General features: G+C 42.1%; 2 protein-coding genes across 9 annotated transcripts in view; both read left to right on the top strand.

Moving 5' to 3' along the window:
* The first annotated feature begins 2189 nt into the window (after positions 1 to 2189).
* On the top strand, positions 2190 to 9869 carry LOC135252816 (survival motor neuron protein-like). 8 transcript variants are annotated; one of them, XM_064331357.1, is made up of 10 exons: positions 2190 to 2346; positions 4041 to 4118; positions 4295 to 4399; positions 4747 to 4935; positions 5251 to 5445; positions 5854 to 5979; positions 6702 to 6860; positions 8168 to 8347; positions 8544 to 8634; positions 9126 to 9869. In XM_064331357.1, exons 1-9 carry the CDS (start codon positions 2302 to 2304, stop codon positions 8628 to 8630), a joined length of 1164 nt encoding a protein of 387 aa, XP_064187427.1. In that variant the 5' UTR covers positions 2190 to 2301; the 3' UTR covers positions 8631 to 8634; positions 9126 to 9869. The 8 variants fall into 8 exon arrangements, with proteins under 8 accessions (XP_064187427.1, XP_064187426.1, XP_064187428.1 ...); XM_064331356.1 differs by having other exon boundaries at positions 5248 to 5445; positions 8171 to 8347; XM_064331358.1 differs by having other exon boundaries at positions 5248 to 5445; positions 8168 to 8335.
* A 4937-nt stretch (positions 9870 to 14806) lies between these two features.
* map1sa (microtubule-associated protein 1Sa) overlaps positions 14807 to 26528 on the top strand; it is a 34788-nt gene continuing 23066 nt past the window's right edge. Inside the window, exon 1 of the mRNA XM_064331349.1 lies at positions 14807 to 14990. Coding sequence (XP_064187419.1) covers positions 14807 to 14990 — 184 coding nt within the window. The remainder of the gene's footprint in view (positions 14991 to 26528) is intronic.

Here is a 26528-nt window from a genome sequence, read left to right as displayed (position 1 = left end):
TTTCGCACTATGGGATTTAAAAATTAGTTTGCCTTTTTTCAAGCAAAAATGCTTCAGTCGAAATGTCAATATGCATTTGTTCCTAATACAGCAGGCACGTCTATGTTTCCTTTGTAATTAATCTCAAGATAAGAAGCCAGTGGTTGTTTCCAGACCTGGCTCAAATACAAATACATATTTGTATTTGAAAATGTAGTAAATACATATTTGAAGTATTTTCAAATACATTTACACATTAAATACTTTGTATTTGATTTATTTAAATTATTTTAATGGAAAACCAAATACTTTTTCAAATAGTATTTAAAAAATACATTTCTTTAAATAAATACTTTCCTGGGAAACAAAATACTTTAGTATTGATAGCCTTTTAAAAATACACTAAAATACAAAAACAGTTTTAAAATATTTTGAAATATTTCTGTAGTAGACAACAGAAATGACTGAGCCAGCAACAATATAGGCTTCATACTCAGACTTCTTGATAAGCTACTTGCCAGTTATTTGTACCCGTACAATCTTTTTTAAAGTTAGGGGCCTTTTACTGTAATATTATGTACAGTTCCAACTTATACATTTTGTAAGGTTAGACACTGATAAAATAGAATTCAGCCATGCTTATTCACTACCAGTTAACCCCTTTGTGCACAATGCAAATCTGGCCAATCCTTGCCCATTTAGGGGGTACCCTATTTAAAGCTTTATAACTCCAGATGTGAGCATCACAAAGACTTGTTGGACAAAAATAGCTTAAATGAAGCTAGACATTTGTACCTTTTACAATACTAACTTTGATTAGTTTATATTCATAATTTAGTAGAAATAAAGAGCCACAGATGCAATTGTCTAGGCAAAAAAGCAAAAATGCATTTGCTCTTTTTTAGTTTCCAATGAAATACTGAGAGATCCCATATATAAAACAGGTTAAATTATACATGTCCTGGATCAAAAACTCCTTGACCACATGCATAAAATCTAAGAGTTCATCTTTCAGAGTTCTACAGTATATTTTTTAACAGACATAATATATATCCTTGATAAATAAGATACTCTTTTTAAAAGAGTAACTTACCCTGTGAAATTACTGAAACTGGACATCTGCCTTTGTCCTTCTGTCTCTGCCCTTATGAACCTCTGCCCCCACTGGCACCCCTACCCCCCACAGGAACTCAATCATTCTCGCAGAATATGGATGCGCGTGCGCGCACACACACACACGCACACACACACACACACTAAAATGAACTTAAACATTAACAAACACACAAGGAGAAAGAGACACATGCTCTTCAATTGGAATTTAATGAAAGGAAATTCACCTATGTACTACATATTCAAACCCCAGCCACATGTTCTATGACACTTATTTGATATAAGTGGCACCATATCATAGAAGTGGAGTGTCCAAGGTTTTCAAAACACCCCCATATCATTGAGACAATATGTCCAGGGGAGGCAGCAGAGCATGATATTTATTATGCATTCACCAAACAACTGGGATTTCATGAAAGAAATTTGCTTGTGTACTGCACATTCAAACCCAAGCCTCATTTTCTATGATGCTTATTTAATATAAGTGGTACCTTCTGAGTGAAGGGTCCAAGGGTCCATCTGAGTGAAGGTCCAAGGTTTTCAAAACACCCTCATAACATTGAGACAGAGTGCAGAGCATGATATACTGTATGCAAACTTTTCACCTATACACACATTATGTGTTAATACACTCTAATTCTCCTTGCCAAACTACTGTAATACCCAGCCACATTTTCATATTTATTTGTTTTAAGTTGCATAGTTCAGGGTAGCACACAATGTTGCAGTGATACATTTTACATTACTCTAATTCTTCCCTCACCATTCAGTTAAACTCATGTACAAGTGTATTGGATATTGTAATAATACTTTAAAGTAATGGAAGTATTTAATTTTTATTTCTCCATTTCAAATTGGGCCTTGTTGTCATTGTAAAAAAAAAAATATAAAAAAGGAAGACATATTTGCTTGTAATTAATGTTAACGTTGTTCTAACTGAAAAATGAATAGTTTTACACTGTCTATGTTTAAAATCGTTGTTTTAATATTATTCCAGCATAAATTAATAGTTCGTATTTTAGGACAACTGTAGGTCGATTTTTCCTTAATTAATTCCATTATGTTGAACGGAATAGTGGTTTTATCGTTGGGACTTTTATTTTGAAAATATAAGACCCTCGCGAAAGTCCTTACTGTCGGTAGCCTCAGACTGCATGTGTTAAATCTACAAAAATCTAATTGATTATAGTATTTTTTGTATAGCTAGACATGGCTGAATGTCTCGGAGATATTGTTTATCGAAAAGACAAAAATGTAAGTTTGTTTTACAAGTTTTAGGTAACGTTACAAGTTAGGTTGCATATGTCATCTAGCTAGCACAAATAAGTGGGGTAACTAGTCATAATGCTAGTATAATTTAGTATACGCTAGCTAATGTAGTGCGTTGTACACAGAGACTGTAAAAAATACAGGTTGTACAGCTAGCGACGCAACACTGTGAGTGTCTGGTTGTAGCCTACTTTGTTTATTCAACCAGCTAGTTAGCCGATCTTCTATTTCTGGTCAGTTAACCCGGTAATTTAGCTATTTAAACACGATTCTAAAGGATCTAGCTAATAGCTGTAACACGCTTTAGTTGATTTATATGCAACATTAACATTAAGATGGCCTCGTATGAATCTAGCTAGAATAGCGACCAATCTTAGCTTTGAATAGCCTGTTGTCAGGAAGCCATGCGAAGTTGACTAATTTTAATATATGGCTAGCTAAATCGAGCATTTCAACGTGGAAAAGCTATTCTTGGTTGCTAGGACATGACAGTCGAAAAAAGGAAGAGTACTATTTGATCCCTCCTATTCATATGGCTATAAGTAACTAAGAAAGATAGACAAATGGAAGCTTCTTGCGACCAAATGCACGACTTGATCATTACCTTTAGATACTGTTGTGCAGTAACAATAATTTTTAAGCGCCAACTAACGAGTTTTCTTTCATATCAAGACCACGCGAGTGTTTAGAATCAGTTGTATTGCAGTTAGCTCGTCAGTTTGTTGTGTGTTGTGTGTGTGTCGCAAATAGCTATGTGCAACGTGGGATTAGCTCCTTCGGGTAACCGATGGCTGAGAGATACCCAATTTTATTTATCGAAGTCAGCAAGTCTATCACTATGTATCATACGTGTGATTTCCCTGTATAAATGAAGGTTACATGCTACAAGAATAGTGCTGCTTGTAGGGCTTAGAAGTGGCTTTGATGGTCATAGCTTAGTTCTTCTGAACATTTTTCCCCCAGTAATCTCTCCTCCCTTCTACCAAGTTTTTCTAGTTTTCTAGCAACTAAATTATTGAATACAATTTACCTGTGCCATTTGAAGGTGGAAATTTGTTGTTGTGCTTTGTGAAAGGGATCAGCAGGAGATCACATTATTTTTTGATTTCCAGTTGCATTACGCACTAAATACACACACCCATGATTTCACCTGTATTTTCAAACATTGAGGTCCTTTTTTACATTACATTACAGGCATTTAGCAGACGCTCTTATCCAGAGCGACTTACACAACTTTTACATAGCATTTTACATTGTATCCATTTATACAGCTGGATATATACTGAAGCAATGCAGGTTAAGTACCTTGCTCAAGGGTACAACGGCAGTGTCCTTACCCGGGAATCGAACCTGCGACCTTTCGGTTACAAGCGCAGTTCCTTACCCACTGTGCCACACTCCGTCCACGATTCTAAAAGATCTAGCTTTTGTTTGCAAACATTTCAGGAGGCCTGTCTTACTACTTATTCCTTAGTAATTACTTGCTAACACACTGGCTAACTTTTATCTAGTGTGATTTGCAGAATGTCACATGATTTTAGGTAAGGGAAGAATACAATTAAGTAAGCGGAGTATTGTACAATGTATAGCCGAATACATGCGATCATTATAAAAATGTAAGTTATAAAGTATTTAGCTATACCACTAAAATTATTGTTAATGTCTGCCTTTTTGTGTAGGTATGTTGTTCAGCAGCAGTGGCAGATGACAACTCTGCTCTGGTGAAGGCATATGAGAGAGCCCTAAAGTCTTTTCAGGTAAAACCAGATGCATTTGTTTGTCTCATCCGAATTTCGACCTTGACTTTGGTTGACATGACTGTCAACTGGTAGCAAAGGAATTGGAATGTTCCAGCTTCACAAATTTCAGTTAACAAAATCTTTTTGAAGTCTTTTCAAAGGTGTGCCATGTGTCTCTCCTTCTCCTCGTGTAGAAAGGATCTACGAGTGAAGGAGAGGAAAGTGTGGATGGAATGAATGAAAAAACAGAATCTGGTGAACAGAGCAAGGGACCAGAAAAAGAGAGGACAGCTACACAGGTAAGAGTGAGACAAGTGAGCTTCACAAGCCTTCAGAAGTGCTCATAAAAAGATTAGACCCCTGCAGAATTTCTCATACGGGACATTGGCTGGATTTGTGTGTTTATGAGTAGTCGAAACAGTAGGGTCAGTACCAGTACCTTAAGTAAGCAAGGCTCTACACTAAAATGTTTTCAAGGAGCACATGTTCCTTAGCTGAAGAAGGTTTGAGCATGCTAATGCATCTCAGTTAGTACACATCAGTTATCAGCAGCAGGCGTTTTTAAAATGGGAGCATTAAAGAGGCTTGGTAAGGATGAGTATGACTAAGTTATGGCATTTTGAAAAGCCATGTCATTTCCATACAGCACCAGCGGGCAGTGGGGTCCCGGTGTCGTGCCGTATGGTCGGAAGATGGCCTGCTGTACCCTGCAGTATTGGTCTCGGTGGAGGGTGAGCGTGGCAGGGTGAAGTTTGATGGCTATGGTAATGAAGAAGATGTAGAGCTGAGTGCCCTTCTGCCAGAACATTTAGATAAGCCCTGGAGAGAGAAACAAGTAAGGAGGCTGTCACCCCATGTTTACCTCTGATATTTGTTGCTGTGGACCTGCTTTTTGGTATTTTTAGGTCATTTTTAGTTTTGTTTTTGGAATTGTTGTTATTGTCATTTGATTATGGTGATAGTCATTATTATAATTAGCTACTTCTTATTGTTATTATTGTTGTTATTACTATTATTGTTGTTGTTCTTGTTATTATTATTCAAACTTTGTATTTTATATTGCATCTGAAATACATGTAGTACCCTGGCTGTGCTGTCTGGATAGCAGAAAAAGTAGTTAGCGGTGCATAACTTTTCCCTCTGACAGCAGTGGGTGTTGGGGAGCCGTTGTCGTGCAGTGTGGTCAGAAGATGGGCTGGTGTATCCTGCTGTGCTCGTCTGGAAGAAGGGGGACCGTGGGAGGGTTCAGTTTGAAGGCTATGGGAACGAGGAGGAGCTGAACCTCAGTGCTCTGCTGCCACCAGAGGAGCACAGGAGCAGAATGGAGAGTGTTAATTCAGCCAAGGTACACAAGACAGTTCATCACCACACTGCACATGGGTGGCACTACAGAACCAGTAGTTGTAATTCTGTTTGTGGTCACATGCTTCATGATTCTTGCGGGTGATTTGATTTCTTATCCATGAAGTTTCACTCAGCTTTCTCAAATGTTGGGTAGCAATTGTCTTGGATTTCAGGAATCTGGATTACAGTTTTATCCTCTGATAATAAGAAATGGTTAAACAATGGATATATAGATGATAAATCAGTGCTGTGCACAGCAGTGTCTGGCTAATTAAAATTAATTAACAGTTACACAGCACATGTACTTCTGAATTCAACAGAGGGTTGATTTCCAACCAGGCGTACGTAATGTTGGAATAAGACTGTTCATTTTGGTGAGTGAATCAACTGCAAATCCCCTCCTCTCTAGGTTCTGAAGACAGGGCCAGCTAGCAGCAGAAACAACAGCAGTAACACAGATTGGAGGAAGAAAGATAAAGAGAACATCACAACAAAACAAGATTCAGCCATAATTTTTCCACCAGCCTGCACCACTGTGGGTCTTCATTCTCATTATCCTGTAGCTCACTTCCTGCAGATTTGCTCCTCCTACCGTTTACTTCCTTCTACTCACTTACTGCTACTCTGCATCTCCTCTGCTTCTCCTACAGCTCACTTCCTGCTACTCATCTCCTGCTCTGCCTCTCCTGCTACTCACTTCCTGTTGGTCTGCTCCTCTTCCAGCTCACTTCCTGCTACTCAGCTTCTCCTCTGCCTCACACTTCCTGTTCTGCATCCTATAGGTCACTCCTGCTGCTCAGCTGTGGATGCTTTACTGAATGTTCTCTCTCTGATTTCTCACACACTGAAGTAGTTCACCCCAAAGTGAAACTTCCCTTCCCGTTTTTAACTTGAAAAGTTTTAATTTAGCCTGACATTGGCAGCTTTTCTCTGTCTCTCATTTCCAAGCTGTCTTATACAGGACAGCGGTTTAAATGAATGCAAATGATTGGATTACTTTTAAAAACCCTATAGAAGCTTGTGTGCTTGAAATAGAGTGGTTGGAAAGTAAATATATTCTTTAAAACCAGTATTACCTTTTTTGTTTACTTTTCTTGATTAACTGTCAAGAAACTTAAGGGCTGAATTTGCTGGAGTGTTTTTATAGATGCAAAGTAGTTTGTTCTCCCCCCACAGTTACTCTGTACTTTGCATTTAGCCGGTAAGATAATAAGCATCAGTGTTTTATCAGACCGTCTGTGACCGTGTGTTTGTCAGGGTGGGGTCCGGGACAGCGAGAGCTGCAGCAGTGAGCCTGGGACAGAGCAGAAGGACCAGAGGAAGTCGGGCAGCTGCAGAGAGGGGCAGATAGGGGCCTGTCCTCCATCCGCTCCTCCCTTTAACTTCTTACCTGTGGTACCTCCCAGAATCTCCGCGGTGAGAGACCGATGCTTTGTTTATACTCTGTTTGGCCTGTGTCCCCCAACCGTACCAGGGGCTGGAGGATAATTCATAGAAAAGCAAATGGCCGTCCTTATGGGTTGTTTATCCAGCCAAAAGCACCCATTCTCACTGTAGTTATAGGCTGTATGGTCCTGAATAGTCTTCTGACCATGCCAGTAGCAGAAGTGTTATACCAGTATACCTACAGTACTGTGTTTATGTATGCAGTGTGGTGTAATGATTAGATAACTGGGCTTGTGACCTAAAGGTTGTGGGTTTTATTCCCAGGTAGGGCTCTGTGATTGTACGCTTGAGCTAGGTGCATAACCTGAATTGCTTCGGTAAAAATATCCAGCTTTATAAATGGATACTGTGTAAATATGAGAACGTTGTGTATGTCACTCTTGATCAGAGTGCCGCTAAATGCCTGTAATGTAAATGTAATGTAAAAGGCACTGTTACTGTGTATCAGATTTCACATAGGATTGGTTGTCATCAGCTATACATTATGTGGCATGGCTACAATAATGTTATTTTTTTTAAATTGGTATTCATGACTGAAATTCCTTTGCCAGTTGGCTGATGACCTCATTGTTATGCTCATTGCAAAGCAGTGGGAGAGGGGGTAGCAAGCACAATTTCCTCAAGCGTTTTCATCCTACTGACACAGCATCATGAACGAATGTTACAGTTATACCCTCAAGCAAATATTAACATTACATCTGAGAACCAAGAAATAAATGAGATGTGAGATGATTAACCTCACTTTCTTCCTGGATATCACCAAGCACTGGTGAAAATGTCAGTGTAGCTGTGTGAATTCTGATATGAAGGCGAATGTTTAGCATAAAGTAATTTGTAGTGAAACATTAGTTCTAGTGTCCACAGGTTTCTTTTTGTAACTTTTTTTTAAAAAATCCCTCTGTTTTGGGAGAATCAACTTATCCTAGCTGTTAATGTATGCGTATACAGTACAGTGCATAAGTATTTGGACAGTGACAAGGCTTAAAAAAAATATATATGTGTATAATTATTTTGGCTCTGTACACCAGCAAATTCAGTTTGAAATGAAATAATTTGATAGGAGGTTGAAGTTCAGACTGTTAGACTTAATTTAAGGGTATTTACATCCATATTGAGTGAACCCTGTCAGAATTACAGCCATTTTTATATATAGTCTCCCCCCTTTCAAGGGTACCAAATACTAAAAGTAATGGTGTTACGGTCTCAGTACTTTTGTATTTGTATCTGTCAGTTACCTTGTGTTTCAATGTGTATATAATTATAATGTAAAATTCCGGCAGGATATCTTGCCATCAACTCCTCCCCCTCCTCCCCCACTGCCAGATGTTTGGCCCCCATGGGGGGCGTCTGGAGAGGGGTATGAGGCATTGGACTCGGACGTGTCTGCTCTCTCCAGCATGCTACTGTCCTGGTACTTGTGTGGCTACCACACGGGCTGCTACATGGTAAGTTCCCATGTAAGTAATCCCTGACCAAACAGTGTCATGTTTTGTCTTTGTATGATTACTTTCAGTACATATCAATATTTTTAAGTATTCAACTAATATATGAATACATACACAGGTGTACGTATATGAAAGTCTGATTTCTGTGATTTTACTACACCTTAGTGTTACCTTGTTGGTGATTGCTGATCCATGATCTGTTTTTTAGGCCATGCAGCAGGCAAAGGACAATCGTGAAAGTGTAGACAAGAAGACGCACGAACCCAGCGGCACGTATGGGAAGTACAAGCATTAGAGAGGTATGCTTGTTGAATATTGTTTTTTTTTTTACCAGATTCATGCACACAATGCATTGTAAACAGGTTTATTCAAAAGTGGATTTTTCCTGTAGTAATACATGTAATAGGCTTTAGAACTGACATTTGTTGTCTTCTGATTGTAATCATTAAAATTAATATCTAGTATCAGTCTCTCTCACATTCATGCACTCCACCCCAAAATAGATAAAAGCTTAATAAGGTTAATAAGATGAGAATTGGCCATTGAACCAAACTGGGCTTGTCATCTTGCGTGCAGGCTGTGGTGCATCTTGCATTGTGCCGTACCTGATCTTCAGCACATTAAGTGTCAACACATACCAAGTGTCTGTGCATAGCAAAGGAATCGCATGAGGGCAGTGTATTGGTCTTGAACAGAAGGCCGCTTATTAAGCTTTCCTTTCCAAGCTGTGCAGGACTGAACTGCGCATAAATTATATCAATAACCTTTTTATCCCTGTGTTGAATTTCAGCCTCTGAAAGACTCTGCTGTGCTATGCACTTAAGTAACAGTGGGACAGAGGTCATGGCTTATATGAAGTAGGACCCATCCTCCTGGCACAAGGCAAGCTGGATGGGGAGAAAACAGAATATGGGAGTGATGGGGTTTGAGAGAGACCGCATGGCCGATGGACCAGAGAGAGTTGGAACCTGTGAGTCCACAGGAAGTTCAGCCAGGGAAGTTCCTGTTGATAAAATCCATCTTGGTTTGTGTTAAAAGGAATTTTCTGAAATGGCGAAACTGGATTGGAGAGGATCAAGAGGAATTCTGGATGGAATGTGTTGTATTCCTAGCTCTTGAAGTTTTACTCAGGTCTTCAGAACACTGCACTATGGGATGGAAAGTTTGATTTCTATTTTGATTTTAAGTTAGATTTTTTTTTCTTTTTATACATACACACATACTGTTGCGAAAACCATCTTGATATCTGTGAGTATGCAGGAGATAATGTGGCCTTTCAGTCTTTTAAAAGTGGATCATTTGTGGTTGTCTGCTGAAATTCATATCGAATTGGATGATTAATTAAACAAATCAAAATCACTACAAATGTTTCTGTTTATCCATATCCATCTGTCAATTTCGAAACCATATCCATCTGTTTTCCTGAACTGTTATGTAATGCAATTTGTTCAAAGAAACACATTTAAAAAATGAATTTTTCCTGAAGTTAAATTAGTTGTTCACACTTAATAAAGGAAAAACATAACTTAAAGAATGCTTTTGATGTCCTCTCTACTTGATTGAACGTCATTGAACGTGATTTGGGGCAGAATTAACGTTCTAATAAAATAAAATGAAAATAAAACTAGATGGCACTGTTGCATTTGCACCTTCATGCAGTCAAATCTTTTATTGGTAAAATGTACATAATCTGTCTTTTTTTTTAATCTTGTAATATAATGGGGATTAAACACCTTTACAGAGTGACGCACTGTCTGGCTTTGACCTCCATCCTAGCCAATCAGACTTGCATTCCTACCGTGTTCCATTGGCCGTGACGTCCATACCACAGTCAATATTTGACCCATTAAATAATTATAAGATGGTATAAATTGCTTGGGGTATCTTGGAAGTGTAATTGCCTGAAAGTGAGGGTGGTGTGTGCATGTGCGTCTAAGGAGGGAGCTCACTCAGAGGCAAAGAGGGGGCAAGTCTTCCTGGTCTGCTGGATCAGTTTGTCTTGTGACGCAGGACTCCAGAAAGGTCACGGTGTGCAGATTGGAACAAACCACTGGTCATCAGCTGATGTCATCAGCTGGTGTCTGCCATTGTCTGGAGGGCAGGAAGAGCGAGACCCTCTTCCTTTTCTCATTGAAGTGTGAAATATATTAAGTTTAATCAAAGAAAATTAGTATGGGGCACATTGGAGACGTCATGAAAAAGACATGGAAAAAAAAAACGTTTCTAGAAGAAAAAACCAAACAGAAAGGTATGAGGGATGACTTTGAATGCCTAATGAAAATGAATGTGAGATAAACCACATGGTCAAAAGTATGTGGACACCTGACATCCAACATCTCATCAAAATTATGGTCATGCATATGGAGTTGGTCCACCCTTTGCTGCAATAAGCCTTCTGGGAAGGCTTTATACTAGATGTTGGAGCACTGCTGCAGTGATTTTCTTCCATTCAGCCAGAATCGCATTAGTGAGGTCAGGCTTGCAGTCGGCCTTCCAATTGATCCCAAGGTGTTGGATGGGTTGAAGTCGGGGCTCTGTGCAGGCCAGTCAAGTTCTTCCACACTAATCTCAACAAAACCATTTCTATATGGACCTCACTGTATTCCCAGGGGCTTTGTCATGCTGAAAATGTTGGGTTTTAATGAGCTGACTGAATTCTGTGAAATGAGTTGTATTTCAAGGGCCTTAATATTTGATGTGAAAGTAGTTGCACGCCCTAATGCTCATTTTCTTCTATTTACTGGATTTAGTTAACTTCAAAATGAATGATTAAGTTCAAAATCATAAGGCCTAACAGGTTGTTTCTATGTGAAAAATATTGATTTAGGGTTTGAAATTCAATGAAGAGGCTTTATCACGGGGGGTCTGGTGAGGGTGGGTCATTTTTGACCCTGTGGACACTTCAAGGCACTTGCAAAGTAGAATCAGGTGTCCTAGTGCTGGGCTAAAACAAAAACCTGGAACCACACCAGCATTTTTTGGATAAGACTGGAAACCCCTGCATTATACTGTGTGTGGCTGAGCAACTAATACCATGGTCATATGAAACAGAATAGTAAAGATGGGTGGAAAGTCTTTTTTCACTGTGGCCCCAGTAACAATAGTGTCAAAGGTCGGCTTTTGATATTTATTTTGACAATTATATTTATAGAAAATCGTGTTGCATGTTTACATTGTCATTGCGATTTGTGTTTGGGGAAGGTAGCAGTGGCAGGAAAAAGGCAGTGATCCAGTCCTGTCTGCATTTCAAAATGATGAATATTGCAACAGCTGATGTCAACGACTGGTATAAACCTGGGTCTGGATACTGTAAAAGGTACTGAGCCAGCAGAAGGTTCTTTTCTCTACCTACACGCTCTTCGCCTTTGTCACTCGGCTCGAGTTCTCCTCTGTCCGCACCATGGCCAGCACACGGCTCTCACTCATGTGTCTCACCTTCGCAGTGCTTGTACTCTTGGTTCATTGTGACAACTCGTTGGAAACTCGCTCCTTCGATGACCCCATCAAAACCCAAGAGGAGAAGGATCTGGTAAGGTAAACTTTTTTTGTGGGGTTTTACGTTTGACCTTTTTTTGGCTCTGTGGTTATGGTGACATGCTATTGGTATATTACTGTAACTCAATCACACTTTACTGTAGCTAATTTTACAGATGATTATAATGGTATGCAATGTTGTTTTATTTGTTATAGATACTAATTAGCCTACTGAGGTATGATGTTATTCAGATTGTTATTTAACAATCCGTGTAGTTTTAGCCTAAATAGCTTGAGAATGTTCATTGATTTGCACGCAAACAAACTGTCTTTTGACTTGGGGATAAATTGTGCAAGCCAAGTTATCACAATTGTCCTTCGTTCTTCTGGCAGATCGAAGCCTTGCAAGAAGTTCTTGAAAAGCTAAAAAATCAAAGAATGCCTGCAACAGAGAAAAAGTTGGGCTGGGTTTCTTCGGTAAGATAGAACCTTTTGTGATCGTTGTGCTCTGAATGAGCACTAAACTATATTTTCTGATTGTTTGAAAGCTACAGAATATGTTAATTTTGCACATTTTAATCTCATATTTTCATATTTTAAAATGTTCATTATTGTCATATTCAGTGCGATGCAGGTGAGGAGTGCGCTCTTCGCAAAGGTGCAAGAATTGGAAAGCTGTGCAGTTGTCCTCGGGGAACGTCCTGCAATTTCTCCATCCTGAAGTGTTTGTAGTGACTGAAATCAGATGGGGTCCCTTCCCCTTCCTCTCGAGGGCAAGCAATGTGTCTGGAAGCTGCGTTCAGAATGTACATTGTCGAGCTACCCCATCTTCAGTTTTCAATCAAGAAGGGAACGAAGCCTTGCCATAAATTATGACAAATAGTTTTTATTTTGCAATTCATTTTGTTTTTAAATGGTCACTCATAAATTTAAATAAATACACACATGGTTTATAAAGAAAATGTAGTCTTGCCCTGTTGTTTTTAGCATATATATTAATATAAGATTGCTGAGCTAACTTATTCTTAAATTATAGGCACACATACAGTGAGCTCCATAATGTTTGTAACAAGGACATTTTCCTTGATTTGGCTCCGTACTCCAGAATTTTAGATTTATAATCAAATTAACACGTGATTAAAGTGCACATTCTCAGATTTTATGAACAAATTAACATATTAATGTTGAATGAAAGATATAAATGAAAGTAGCCATGTTTAGTACTTTATCTGATATTCTTTGCATGTGATAACTGCTTGAAGTCTGTGATCCATAGACATCACCGGGTGCCGAGTATCTTCTCTGTTGATACCATCTTCAGCTCCTGCTTGTTTTGGTGGCTAGTTTTCTTCAGTATATGAAATAAATGCATGTTCAGTTGGCTTCAGATCGGGTGACTGATTTGGCCAGTGTTCTATTTCTTCTTAATAATGTTCCAAACACCTGATTTTGGTAAGCTATGTATCTGACTGATTTTTTCTTATTTTTCAGCCTCACAATGGCTTCCTTGACTTTCACTAGCACAACTTTGGGCTCATGTTGATAAACGCCAATAACAGACTTCAAAGACATTCAAGAGTCTAGAATCAAGACCAGATAGTGAAAGCTCTCTTATACCTGCAATACAGAAGCAATTGAACACATCTGACCAATGATAAAAGCCTGTGAAGCCATTTGTCTATTTGTCCCAAATATTATGGTGGCCTGAAATCTGGGAACAAATGTATAAAAAGCACTGTAATTCTACATGGTGAAACCAAAATGTATCAAATACCCTTCAATAAAAGCTGAGAATCTGCACTTTAACCACGTGTAAATTTTTTATTACAAACATAAAAGTGTGGCTTGCAGAGCCACAAAAAAAGTGTTTGTCCCAAACATTATGAAGCTCACCTTATGCAGTCTGACCACTGGGAGTTGCTGTTTAAAACATGTCCATACCACATGTTAAAAATAAAAATTGACCACATTAAATCTGATATTTTCACACACACACACACACACACACACACACACACACACCCACTCACCCTTGCACAAGCAAAGTCCTTTTTCCTAATTTCTTTTATTGCTTCCTCTCTGTTATGTGCTTCGTTTATTTACAGTAATTATTTGCAGGCCAATAGATTGTCTACTTCAGGCGAGGGATAATGGATGAGAAGTGCTCGATAAACCCATTTTATGATTTCAAGAAAACATTAAATCCATGCCAAAAATTAGGAGGCAACTCAGAGTTCGACCACCTTTGTGGTTGCATTATAATATTTCCCACTAAGGGGCGCTAAGTAGCCAAAAAACGAACAACGGATTCTCTCCTTGACTACTTTCCTGCACATGGCGCTCAAAACCACGCGCTCATCACCCTGGGGTTTCAGAAATTGTTGCTGTGATATTATTTCACAGATTTAATAATATTATTGCAGTTTATACCTATACAGTTCCCTTTGTGGCAGGATCGTGGGTTATTCAATATGTCACAATTTTCGAGTTTGTGTTTGGAAATGGAAACCTAAGACATATTTGTCAAACATGCCCCACTGAATACCGAGCCAGCTGATCACTTAAACATGTTATGGAAGTTACATTACATTACATTAAGTTAAGAATCCATTACACACGTAGGCTACACACACGATAACTCAAGCAGCTTTTAGTTTCCTTAAAATCTGTTGGAGCTATTGGATAAAATTAAGTATTTTATTATTTTCCACATCCACATAGCCTAACGAAATCTAGTTCGAATGTCGTGGAGTTTCGTGTACTTCATGAATGTTCTAGTTCCACAGCAAATAATAGCTACTGAATTAAACTTCAAAGAATTTTCTGAAAATACGGTGCTAAATTTTGAGATATGGGCTAACTTAAACGTGGTAGAATATTTTCGTTTTTTTTTCTTTCGTTTATTCAAATGAAGTCCGATTTTAGTGAGGTTTTATTGGCCACACCGAATGCCAATCAATAGGCGCCCGCCCCTTATAATAATGTGAGTCTCTTCGAATGACATCATTATATGAACTTTTCAACATGGCGACAGAGCAGACTGGAGAAATTGATGCGATGGAAAATTCGATCCGAACTTCCCATCCTGGGTTTAGCAATGAAAAATATTCTCTGCTCGTTATTGTCGGGGAACACAGCCGACCTGGCCTTGTGGATTACGTGGTTGCCGAGATAGAAAGAGGTAACGTTTTATATATACATATTGATAATCACCCGGCTCGCGCCCCCCTCCCAAGTAGACATCTGAATTCATGCATTTATGACCAGTTAACGTAGCTATCGTTCATTCTTATAACGGAAGTTGTCTGGGTAGTTAGTTTGAGTAATTAAACCATTTTGCATCGTTATTCAATTCCAAAAAGCAAAAAACAAGCTAGCGGTTTAAAATTTGGAGGAAGCCAGATAGACTACAGATTAGATATAGGTGCTACTGTAATGAAGATACTTACTTAAATTATATGCCAGGTAGCGTTTATTGATTTGAACTTCGTTTTATAACGGCAAAATATATCACGGGTAGAAAGCCAATACATTATCTTCGAATATAGGGTACATGTGGGGAGGGAAAAGGGGAGGTAAATTTTGAATGGTTTTGTGTTTCACTTCTTGTAGCTAGCGTTATAATCGTAGATTTGCAGTGGTGAATGTGTAAATATAAATTGGCTAGCTACGTGGATAAACATTGTCATACGTAACGGTAAACCTGCTAGAGAGATCGCTAGTCAAGCCCTGTTTGTGAAGAACCTATAAGGTAGTCATGTAGCTAAACGGATAATCTTAACTTAAATTTCCCCAGGTGCTGTTCTGGTGTGTGGTCTTTCACGCTATGATTCTGGTTAGCTAACTTGAACTGAAGTAGATTTAACTATTGTTGTTGACCGTAACTAAGTTAGGTAGCCATGTTAGTGTGGTTATCGGCCAAGACTGACGTGCATTTTTATATTGTCGGCCACAGGATTTATCTATTTTGCTAGCGAAGGTGTTTGGTTGAAATTAAGCATATATCGATAATATATTTCATCTCATAATAGTGTAACTAACGTCGGCAAGTTAGCTAGTTATATGTGTTTATTATCCAGGAGATGTCATGTGTCATAACTGTTTTTCATTTTCAATATGGTGTAACCTAAGTAGCTAGTTGCACCAAGGCATTGGTTTTGTAAACACGCGCATGCTAGCTACTACAGGTTTGCTATCTTAGCCAACATGACACTCTTTGTCTGCATTAGACTGGATCATGTTAGCCGCGCCCATTTTCGTATTATTTAAATAATGAATGTAATAAATATCGGTTACGTCAATACTTGAATACCTGTGTATTGAATTTGCTGCACACTTTGTGAAATGTGTCGTTCTTTACCAAATTAGAAAATCCGTACATGTATTGCAACATGTAGCCTATTACGATTTGAAGAGCTATGGTTTGATCTTCAAATCGTATTTAGAACAAAATGAGATACTTCCTCAGTCAAAAATGAATTTAAGGTTTAAGATCACAAATATGCTATTAGAATGTTCTTAACTGAACATTCTAATGCCGATGTAACCATTACTACTGGAATTCTGGAACACTGACTTGGAATTTTGAAAAAAAAAATATTACCAAAACCTACTCTTCAATGGTTAAGGAAGGAACGTGAAAGGTAACGCTTATTGAGAGACTTCCAGAATCACAGAAAGTTGTTTGCATTATGGAACTCTTAAGTTCAAAAGTTCAGTCATTGTTTTTTCAGCATGGAAGAGGGACAGGCAAGTTTCTCAGTCCTTGACCTCAGCAGTGTTGGCATAGCACAAGTAGACTTCTTTACTATGCTACGTCCAGTTTGTGGTTACTTTTAGATTTTCCGTGCAATTAATGTTGTGTAACAAACCAAATTGACGGTTGCCCCATATTCTTTGTCAAAGGAATTCTGTGATTACTTGGAGTTTGCAATGTAGTGGTTAAAGTTCGGAATTCTTGATCTGATGGTTTAGAATCAGAATCAGTGCCACAGGGCTGGTGTTCTTCAGTGAAATGAGGTTTCAATCTGAGTGCATTTTCATAGTAAAATAAAGGTTAAGTTCAGTTCAGTTCAATTTTCCTATTGCACTTCTTACAGAGACATTGTCGCAAAGATGCTTTACAGTAAAATTAAGCTCCCTAAAACCAGCAAGAGAGGTTTTTTAACTTCCTAGTGGGAAACAAAAAAAACAGTGGTGAGTGAAATTTGCTAAAGGGAATGTATCTCCGGAATAACCCAGCTACAGAGGGACAGCCCATCTTCTCTGACCAGTCCAGTGTCTGTTCTTTGGCTAAGAGCTAATAGGGAGGTAATGGGGACTGTCGGAGCAAATATTCACAGTGGCTGTAAAGACTATTCTCTGAGGTGTGATCAAGTGGCTATAAATGTTGCGAATATGTTTTAAGTCATTAGGTAAGGATAATAAAAGGGTATCTGTGGGTAGGGTTTGGAATTTGAGCCCACCTTTATCTGTTTCTGGCTCGCTTTTTAAGTGGAAGAGGAAAGGATTAGGCCTACATTCTCACAAGATCATTGTTTGTGTGCCTGTTCCTCAGACTGAAGGTTTAGTGTAAGGGTGAAGTTATTCAGTGCAGTGCGGAAAACATGAGTTCATGAGCAATAGTTCTGCAAAATAAAAGGAAGCTTGTGATGAAGGGCGAGGGGGATATGCCCTTCAGTGAATTGATAGATTAATCTTTCCATGAATTCATGTACATTTTGCAGTTCTCAGAGTCTTGTGGTAGAACGGTTTTATCCAGAAGGCCCCCTGGCCATCACTCTACCCCTGATTAACCCTGAGAGGGCTCATCTTGTATTGAGAGATTCAGCACGGCTGGTCTGCAAGGCCAAGGAAGAGCTCAGCGTAACAGTGTTTTTTCCCTTCTCCTGTTTTCTTATGTTAAGGCTGTTCCTCCAGGAAAAGGTAGAGTATTGTGGATACATGTCATGGTGCCATTTCTTTACTAGCTCACTCTAAACTCTAGTAACTCAGAATTAATTTAGTATTGCTCCGTTTGCATATTTGACTGCAGTGGCGGAAGTTCTGTCTAACGGCTACTTGAACGGAGCCTCAGGCCGATATGTAAATGCTGTGCTGAAGTTGAGTTGGGTGCATTTTTTTAATGTAGTTTCTGTTCCCTCCTTACATGGGGGTGTGATCTGGGGAAATGTGTAGTTTCTGAGGTGTGTTGGGCATCTGAAGTAGCCTACAGCTCCTATGGCACCACTCAGAAGTTCTTTAAGGTCTGCCAACCATTTCTTTTATATTTTAAAAGCACATTTCCCTCTCTACAGTATAACTTCCATACCTCCCAACAGCCTCCTCCCCCACCTTTTTTTGCCTCAGTCGTGCTATTTCTTTGTTCGGTGAATAAGCAAAATTATTGTATGTGAGATGCTCAACTAGTGTTTGTCTGTGAGTTGGTGTCGCAATTGAAATATCAATAAAAACATTTGAATAGTAGTTTTTGAGGAGTGTTTTGTGTGAGTGCTGTTTTTGACTTTTCTCTGGTCTGCAGAAGATGCAGTGTGCGCTTGTGCATTGCTGTTTGACAGTTTATCAGAGCTTGTCGTGCTGTAGCTGTAGCAGGCGTGGTCACATCTCCCTGGCATCTTTGACTGGCACTGAATGCTCTGTGGGTGCGATGCGTCTATCGGACACAATGGGAAGGTTGTGTGTTTTGATTACACCCCGGCGTTTCCATAGGTGAGCAGAATCGAGCACCAGGGAAGGGGGTGAGGAAGCAGAGGCCGCGGACGGCTCTTCGTTTGCTCTGTGGCTCGCATCACAGCGGAAAAGCAGGAAACCATATTCCCAAATCGCCTCTACTTCCTGATTTACGTGTTGGTGTAATCAGCTGCTGTTGATTTTTAAAAGAAAGACGTAGCGGCACAGTGATCAGAGAGGGGAAAAATAAACCTGATTAACAGTGATGAATGGTCGATTTTCTGTCCTCTCCCGTTACTTGCTGAATTGTGATGCTTATGAGAACACTATTCCCTCATTTGTCTTTCACTGACATCCTTGCGACACCCTATTATGGATTCAGATTGATTTCCTTAGTCTTTACCAAAGGCAGTTGGTTTCAGTCTGGTTTTTTCCGTGTGCCACTAGATATTGTGGAATGAATGCTTTTTAAAGGGGCAGTTTTCATAAGTTACATTATTCATGCTGCCTTTTTTAAGGCTTTAGATTCAAACTTCCAAGTCATTGAAGCAGTCCAGCATTGTGCAGAATACGTTTTGGTTTTAAAATACTGCTGTGATTGGAGTGTTTGATTAGAGCTGAGCAAAGTTCCTTTTATCCAGGGAGTGGCAATTTAGGGCCTCTAGCTGTGCGGAAAGGGCTGTGGATGCAAACAGGTGCCACGAATAGCACTCTTGGTGCAGAGCATGAATAATGCAGGGAAGTTACTTCAGCATGGCTAAACCGGGGGTTTGGAAAACAGAAATATCACCATTATAGACCAGGGCATATTTTCTCTCCTCACCCACGCAGCACAGGGCTTATCTCAGTTAAGTCATGTCTAGCAGAAGCCAGCATGGAACTGCAAGATAGAACAGTACATTTTACAGTGAATTCTGTGAGTGTTGAGATTGCTGCCTTCGGATACAGGGCTGAGAAGTGATCCTGCAACCCTATAGTGGCATAAGTAGCGAGTGCTTTCTGTAGCTAGTGCTAGCTGTTAGCAGCTTGCTCACTCTTGAACTGGGGAGTCTGCTAGCTGCTTAACATACTAAGTTGCTAGCATGGTACCTTGCTTGCTAAACACTTTTTCTCTAGCTAGTAGTAGCCTATTTATTCAATTGCGTGGTCCTTTTTTGAACTAATCAGCAAAGCCATTTCAAAAGCTGCCTAGTTTGCTTAATAGGCCTTTCTCCTTCTAGCTACAGTACATGGTGATAATGGGTTCCTCATTACATACCTGGCTTAATTAACATTAACATTAAAGTTGTCAAAATGTGAGTGTCTGTCCTTAGCCATGATTCATTATCACTTGTACTAGCGGTAGAGGCTGGACAAAGGCAGTTTAATATTACAGAGGTTAGTATCTAAGTACTTTATGAAAGCGTATGATGTGAAACTTCCCATGCTGCCCTGGTTTTCTGACTCGACATTTCTGTGTGCTGTCCATGTGTGTATTTTGCACATTTTTGGTAATTATCCATGAAGTTCAATGAAATGGAGATGAGTGCCATTGAAGTGATAGTACAGCTAGCCAAAACAGAAATGCCTTCTGTGCTTCCAGATGTACTTTGAAGACTTGCCAACCTCTAATTTTCTCTGAAAACTCAGGCATACGTTCAAGTTACTGAGTAATTTGCTTTTGAACATACATTCTTACGGTCATTTTCAATATGGATGTTGGATTGGCCAGTTGAAAGCGGGCGGCTCTCTTGATAGAAACAGAAAGCAAGCATAGCTAGCTACGTACTTACAATACAAGCACAACTCCTGCCTGGATTAATATTAAGTACAATATTGCCAACTGCATCTATGTGTGCTCATATTAGCATGTTGAGTAGTGTTTCCAAAACAGTAGATTGACAGTAAAGGTTTCTAGGTGCCTATGATAGCGTATTCGGCTCCTTCAGTTGAAACTCATTCGAAGCATAGCTTGGGTACTGCCGCTGAAGGCCACGTGAACTTTGAGAGCGAGGCCTGGTTTGGTTCCAGCAGTCTGCTCCGCACAGTTCCGCCAGATGAGTAGGGCTAACGGCGAGCCCCTGCCTTTCCTGCCGCGGGTGAAAGGCGCTGCACACAGGGCGCTGCACACAGGGCGCTGCACACAGGGCGCTGCACACAGGGCGCTGCACACAGGGCGCTGCACACAGGGCGCTGCACACAGGGCGCTGCACACAGGGCGCTGCACACAGGGCGCTGCACACAGGGCGCTGCACACAGGGCGCTGCACACAGAGCGCTATACACACACAGCGCTGCACACAGGGCGCTGCACACAGAGCGCTGCACACAGAGCGCTGCACACAGAGCGCTGCACACAGGGCGCTGCACACAGGGCGCTGCACACCGAGCGCTGCACACAGAGCGCTGCACACAGAGCGCTGCACACAGAGCGCTGCACACCGAGCGCTGCACACCGAGCGCTGCACACAGAGCGCTGCACACAGGGCTCTGCACACAGGGCGCTGCACACAGGGCGCTGCACACAGGGCGCTGCACACAGGGCGCTGCACACAGGGCGCTGCACACAGAGCGCTGCACACAGAGCGCTGCACACAGGGCGCTGCACACAGGGCGCTGCACACAGGGCGCTGCACACAGAGCGCTGCACACAGGGCGCTGCACACAGGGCGCTGCACACAGGACGCTTCACACAGAGCGCTTCACACAGGGCGCTGCACACAGAGCACTGCACACAGAGCGCTTCACACAGGGCGCTGCACACAGAGCACTGCACACAGAGCGCTGCACACAGAGCGCTGCACACAGAGCGCTCACATAGAGCGCTGCACACAGGGCGCTTCACACACAGAGCGCTGCACACAGAGCGCTGCACACAGAGCACTGCACACAGAGCGCTGCACACAGAGCGCTGCACACAGAGCGCTGCACACAGAGCGCTGCACACAGAGCGCTGCACACAGAGCACTGCACACAGAGCGCTGCACACAGAGCGCTGCACACAGAGCGCTTCACACAGGGCGCTGCACACAGAGCGCTGCACACAGAGCGCTGCACACAGAGCACTGCACACAGAGCGCTGCACACAGAGCGCTGCACACAGAGCGCTGCACACAGGGCGCTTCACGAACGCGCACGCACGGATGTGACTCAGGGTGTAGCTCCTCCACTTTCAACTCCTTCGGTGTGGCACTGAAGGTGTGCGGCCAAAGTCCAGACGCTTGTTTGCTCAAGGGCCGGGGAAAGGTGGGAGGAGATGCCATGTACCTGGGCAGCTGACACTCCTGTTACCCTCTCTCTCTCCTTCCCTCCCTCTCTCTCGTTCTCTCCCTCTGTCTCTCCCACCGCATGTTTTGTCTGCCCTCTCCCTTTGTGTCGTCGGACGCCGCTCTGTGTCTGTCTGGCCGTGTTTATCTGCGGCCGAGCTGTGGCATGCGTCCGATGCAGAGCACACTTCCTCTGCAGCACTGTTCATCGCTTCCTCTTCCTGGTCTGAGACAGTGTGTGATTCTGTGTGCGTGGTGGGACAAATCTGTCCCTCCGGAAGGTCTGGATTAAGGTTTAGGTTCAAGCCTGTCTTGGGGGAAAAAAAGAGGCTAAAGCACATATGTACACTCAGACAGCTGTGGTCTGACGTAATCAAGAATTTGTAAATAATAGAATTTTTGAGGGAAACTTGGTTTAATGATTGAGGATAGTTGTTTTTAATGTCTGTTTGAAGCTTGTTTTCTTTACTGAAATTGGTTTGTGGTTCATAGCTGAACTGCTAATTATTTTTAATGTTAGTTGGCTTGTTTTGCTTGATTATAAAATGCAGGACTCCCACTGCCTTGCATAGCTAGGGCTTGAGAGAGGAGGTCTCTGCTGTGTTTCAGCAAATTAACTTACAGAAAGATTCACATTCGTTTACAGCTGATAGCCTAAATATAGAAGATACCCCCGCGGAAAATGCAGGGGGTGGCAAATGTGGGCAGAGGTGAAGAGGACATGATCAAGGGGTTTACAGGAAGATCGTGAGTGTGCAGATGGTGTGTCAGTTGGTATAGCTATGTGCATTGCATTCCTGTGTGTGTGAGTGTGTGAGGGGGGAGATAGGGAGAGAGTGAGAGGGAGAGGGGGAGGGAGGGAGACAGAGAGAAAGAAAGAAAGAGAGAGAGAGACCTGTATTGGGTTTCCTCTGTGTGACTGAACATTAGGTTGATCCCATTGCTGTGGACTAAGTACATCTTATTGAATTTCCCCTCCTGTTATTAGACGCCTGAGCCCCTGCAGCTGCTGATTCATTACCATTATCTCTATGAGAGAGAGTTGTGTGTTCAGGAGCCCACTCTGAGTCACCCATTCGCTTGTGCGTACCTTCATGCTCCTGTTAAGAAGCTGACTTCCATTAGCCTTGGTTGTGTATGAGTGTTCGGGGGGCTGTGATTTTCATTTGTGATCCTGCAGTGAATTTGAATTTGCATGCCCTGAACTGTGTGAAGGAGAAAGTTCTCAAAAGTTTTACAGCAAAGCTAGTATCCTTAAACAAATGCCTGGTACTTTCCTTTGGCATGTACCGTACTGTACTGTAAGAATAAATGCCATGGCGTGTATCATTCTGTGAACTGAGGACGTCCGAGGACGGCATTTGGAAAGTGCTGAATGGGTTTGCTTTCACTGGACAAGGAAACGAGACGTGACACCTTGACAGTGAAAAGTAACCTTGAGTCTCCTCTGGTTCCACTGTGACTGTACCACGTTCTGTCAACATATCCAGCAGCCATGACAGTACATCTGCAGCCTCAAGCAAGAGAAGTGCACAGACGCAAACATGCTGGCGCTTTGTAACCCGGCCACCTCTAACGTAATGTGTGATCATTGTTTTCTGTGAAGTTTTTCCCTTAGTTTTTTTTTGTGAACGGGTGGTAGCGGCAAATGTTCTGATCCTTCACGACTACACGCTACACAACCGATCATCACCTTCGTTTGATGCAACGTGCATTTAGGGGGGTCTTTCCACGTTGAATTTACCGTTGATTTGGTGATTTTGCTGGAGTTTTCTTCTGTAGAATACCAGGGTTTCCCCCAGCCCTTTATAGTAGAGGTGGTAAACTTCCCTTAAATTACCCAGTGCCTCCTGGGTAAGTCTGCAGTAGAAGCCAGTATCAGAGCATAGCAGTGCATGAGGTCCCTGTGGCATACTGTCACACACGTGCGATTAGTATGTTAAGGGATACATTTTTGGAAGATGATGTAATAATACCTAGCTAAATATTTTACACTGCTGTCTTATCATGAATAATTAGAATTGAAGGCCGCATCAGAAAATAATAATTTACAATCAACCAAGGGTGAAACTTCAGTTTTAATTTAATGGTAACTTAATGTTGCTAGCATAAGAGAAATGCAGTTTACAATAAGCTGCGAAACGCACAGATGTTGGGTAACTGGGTACATCGTGCTTGTAAATAATAAAAAAGATGGTGTCTCTCATTAGCACAGCACAGCCGAGTCCGCACACTACCATAAAAATACCACACATATAAAGTTCTGCATTGTGTATTTTTGTATGTTTCTGTTCTTTGCGTATTCAGTCATCTCCTTGTGTGGAGGGTGTGTTTGTTGAAATTCTCTGAAGGCCCGGCAGTTTAACAAGAAACTGTGTAAGAGTGAGATCCTTGATTGACGCACACATTGTGGTCCAGCTGTACCTGGTTTGGGGCCCAACCGCTTGGCCTAGATCCTGATCACCAAGCAAGCTTTTCTGAATGTTAATGAAGCACAGTCGTATTGGACCGGCCTTGGAAATGGGACTGAAGCTGGGATGTGGGCTCGGTCTCTGCTGGGCCTATGGAAAGCTTCACACTGTGCTGTTTATCAGGCCCGTGCGTGTCTGGGACGGGTCTGTGGTGACGCTTGACCGTGTTTGATTTGCCCCATCAGGCATCCGCTGTTAAAATCACAGTCGGAATTTTCATGTTTGCCGAGCCATGCCTCGCTGTACTGAAAACAACAGCTCTCTTTTTATTGCGTGTACTCTGACTTGCCAAGGAATTATAATGAATCCCGTGCCTGCAGAATTCAAAGAATACTCTTTCAGCTCTCTGTGGTAGAGGATGTGCTGAAGTCAGCAGTTATAATATGCGATCCACGGTTTTCCTTTCGAAATGCGCTTCGCGTTTGACCTTTCGGTGCCCCCTGCCCACGCAGTTGCATTAAGCGCGCAAATTAGCCGCGATGCTCGTTGAGGAAAATGCAAAAAGTTCTCGTTCTAGCCTGAGTGCAGAAATCCTTACAAAGAGAGCGGCTTGTCTCGACACAAAGGCAGCTTGGATCGGCTCCTTGGGCTCGGGTGAGCGGTGCGGTCTCAGGCTCGCGGCCCTGGAGAGCAGGCGACGGTGACAGGGAGAGCGCAGCGACGACCCGCGTCACCATGGCGGCGAGGGAGAGCTCGCGGGAGAGAGGCCGCGCGCACTAGCGCTCCACCGATGCTGACAGCGCCTCTGGGGCCTTCCCCTGTCTTTTGAGGAGAACCCGTGTCCTTGTGCAAAAAGCATCTGACGGTGAGGTCAGGCCTATATTTGTCCGTGGCAGACAGAGAGGAGAGGCCGCTTCCTTTTTCGCCGTCTCTCTCTTCCTGTAAAGAGATCGCCGCGTTGGAGGTCTTTGATGTCGCTCGCTCACTAAACTCTTCCATCCAGTTCACACCTGTAGCGCTTTCATCCACCCAGTGTGTGTGTTATTAGGGTACAGTGATGAGGGGGAGGGGGTGGGTGGAGAGAGAGAGAGAGAGAGAGAGAGAGAGAATGTATGTAAACTATGTATGTAAAACCACTGTTTACATATTCTTGAGGCTCTTCACTGTAGCAAAACACGCTAATGCTTTCTTCCCCACTGTTAAAGCGATTGATCTGCCTCTAATGCATGTCATTCCTGGACCTCGAAAGTGTAATCCTTGTACTCCTCAGTCCGCTGTTTTGTTTTGTTTGCCCCTGCCGTGCCAGTCGTCTGGCGTGGTTTTGTTTAAGGTGCAGGACGTGCAGATTGGGTGTTGTGCCCTTGGGAGCTCTGAGTGAATGTGTACACAGCGACTCCCTCTGCAGACACGGCCCTGCCCCTGGCGAGCACCGCGCTCTAGGGCGCCCTAACAGCCGCGGCAGGATCCATTATAAACACTGAGCGCGCTGCCCCTCCTTAGCCGCACCACGGGATGAGAAGCAAGCCGCTGCGCCATTTTGTTTTTATAATGGAGTCCGTCACGCCGTCAGAGTGGTGCTTTGTTAGCAGCAGGACGAGGAGCCTGCTCTGGAAAGCGCGCCCCTCTGAAAGGCTGCAGGACAGAAGCGTCTCCAGCCCTCCGCTTGCCGTGTCAGTCGCCCAGGGTATTTTTAGCATCCGGTCGACGTTGCAGGCGGTGCAGGATCTGCGTTGTGCCTGTGCCTGTGGAGTGCAGCTGGTTGGAGTCTTTACGCGTTGCTCCTTATCGCTGAAATTGTCATTCTCCTTTGATCTGAAGAGTGGCTCTCATCTTTATTTTTTATTCGTGTTTGCGTGCGACTGACTCCCAGAAGCACATCTGCATTCTCGCATTTCTCTCAGGATTAAACGTTATGCTGCAGAAGCATCTGCTGCTCGTGTCTGACTGACCTTGACCAGCTTCCATTCAGCAGCCCATTTCACTTCAGCATTATTGAATGCAGGTTTTTCGATGGCGCATACTTCATATGTGGGGAGTGCGTGGCAGATGGCTGTATGGACGCACGTGTTCAGCTCTCTTTGCAGTAACACTTTGTCACAATATTTGTGGCAGTTTCATTAAAACCATTTCATTTCACCGGGGCAGTCCATACATCTGTAACACACATAAGCTAGATTTACAGTGTGATATTATCTATACTGAACAGGGGCGTGGTCTAGATCTGCTCAGGCAGTGGTGTTCTGCCCAAGTTGGGTAAACATGTTCTCCGTACGAACTGATAGCCGGGGGTGTTGACTCACTAGTTTCTTTCAGTGCTGCCTAATGAAAGGGACCTGTCTGAGGTTCCGTTTGACACTGAAAGGGAAATTGTTTGCTAATGTTCACCCAATACAGT

Source organism: Anguilla rostrata, chromosome 4, assembly GCF_018555375.3.
Source record: "Anguilla rostrata isolate EN2019 chromosome 4, ASM1855537v3, whole genome shotgun sequence".
NCBI lineage: Eukaryota > Metazoa > Chordata > Actinopteri > Anguilliformes > Anguillidae > Anguilla > Anguilla rostrata.
This window is presented reverse-complemented; position numbering and strand designations above follow the sequence as displayed.

Excerpts from the sequence above, each read along its gene's own strand:
- LOC135252816 (XM_064331355.1), top strand. The coding sequence starts at position 2,302 with ATGGCTGAATGTCTCGGAGATATTGTTTATCGAAAAGACAAAAAT. Across the intron at positions 4,400-4,746 it reads AAGAGAGGACAGCTACACAG|CACCAGCGGGCAGTGGGGTC; the intron begins GTAAGAGTGAGA and ends ATTTCCATACAG. Across the intron at positions 4,936-5,247 it reads AGCCCTGGAGAGAGAAACAA|CAGTGGGTGTTGGGGAGCCG; the intron begins GTAAGGAGGCTG and ends TCCCTCTGACAG.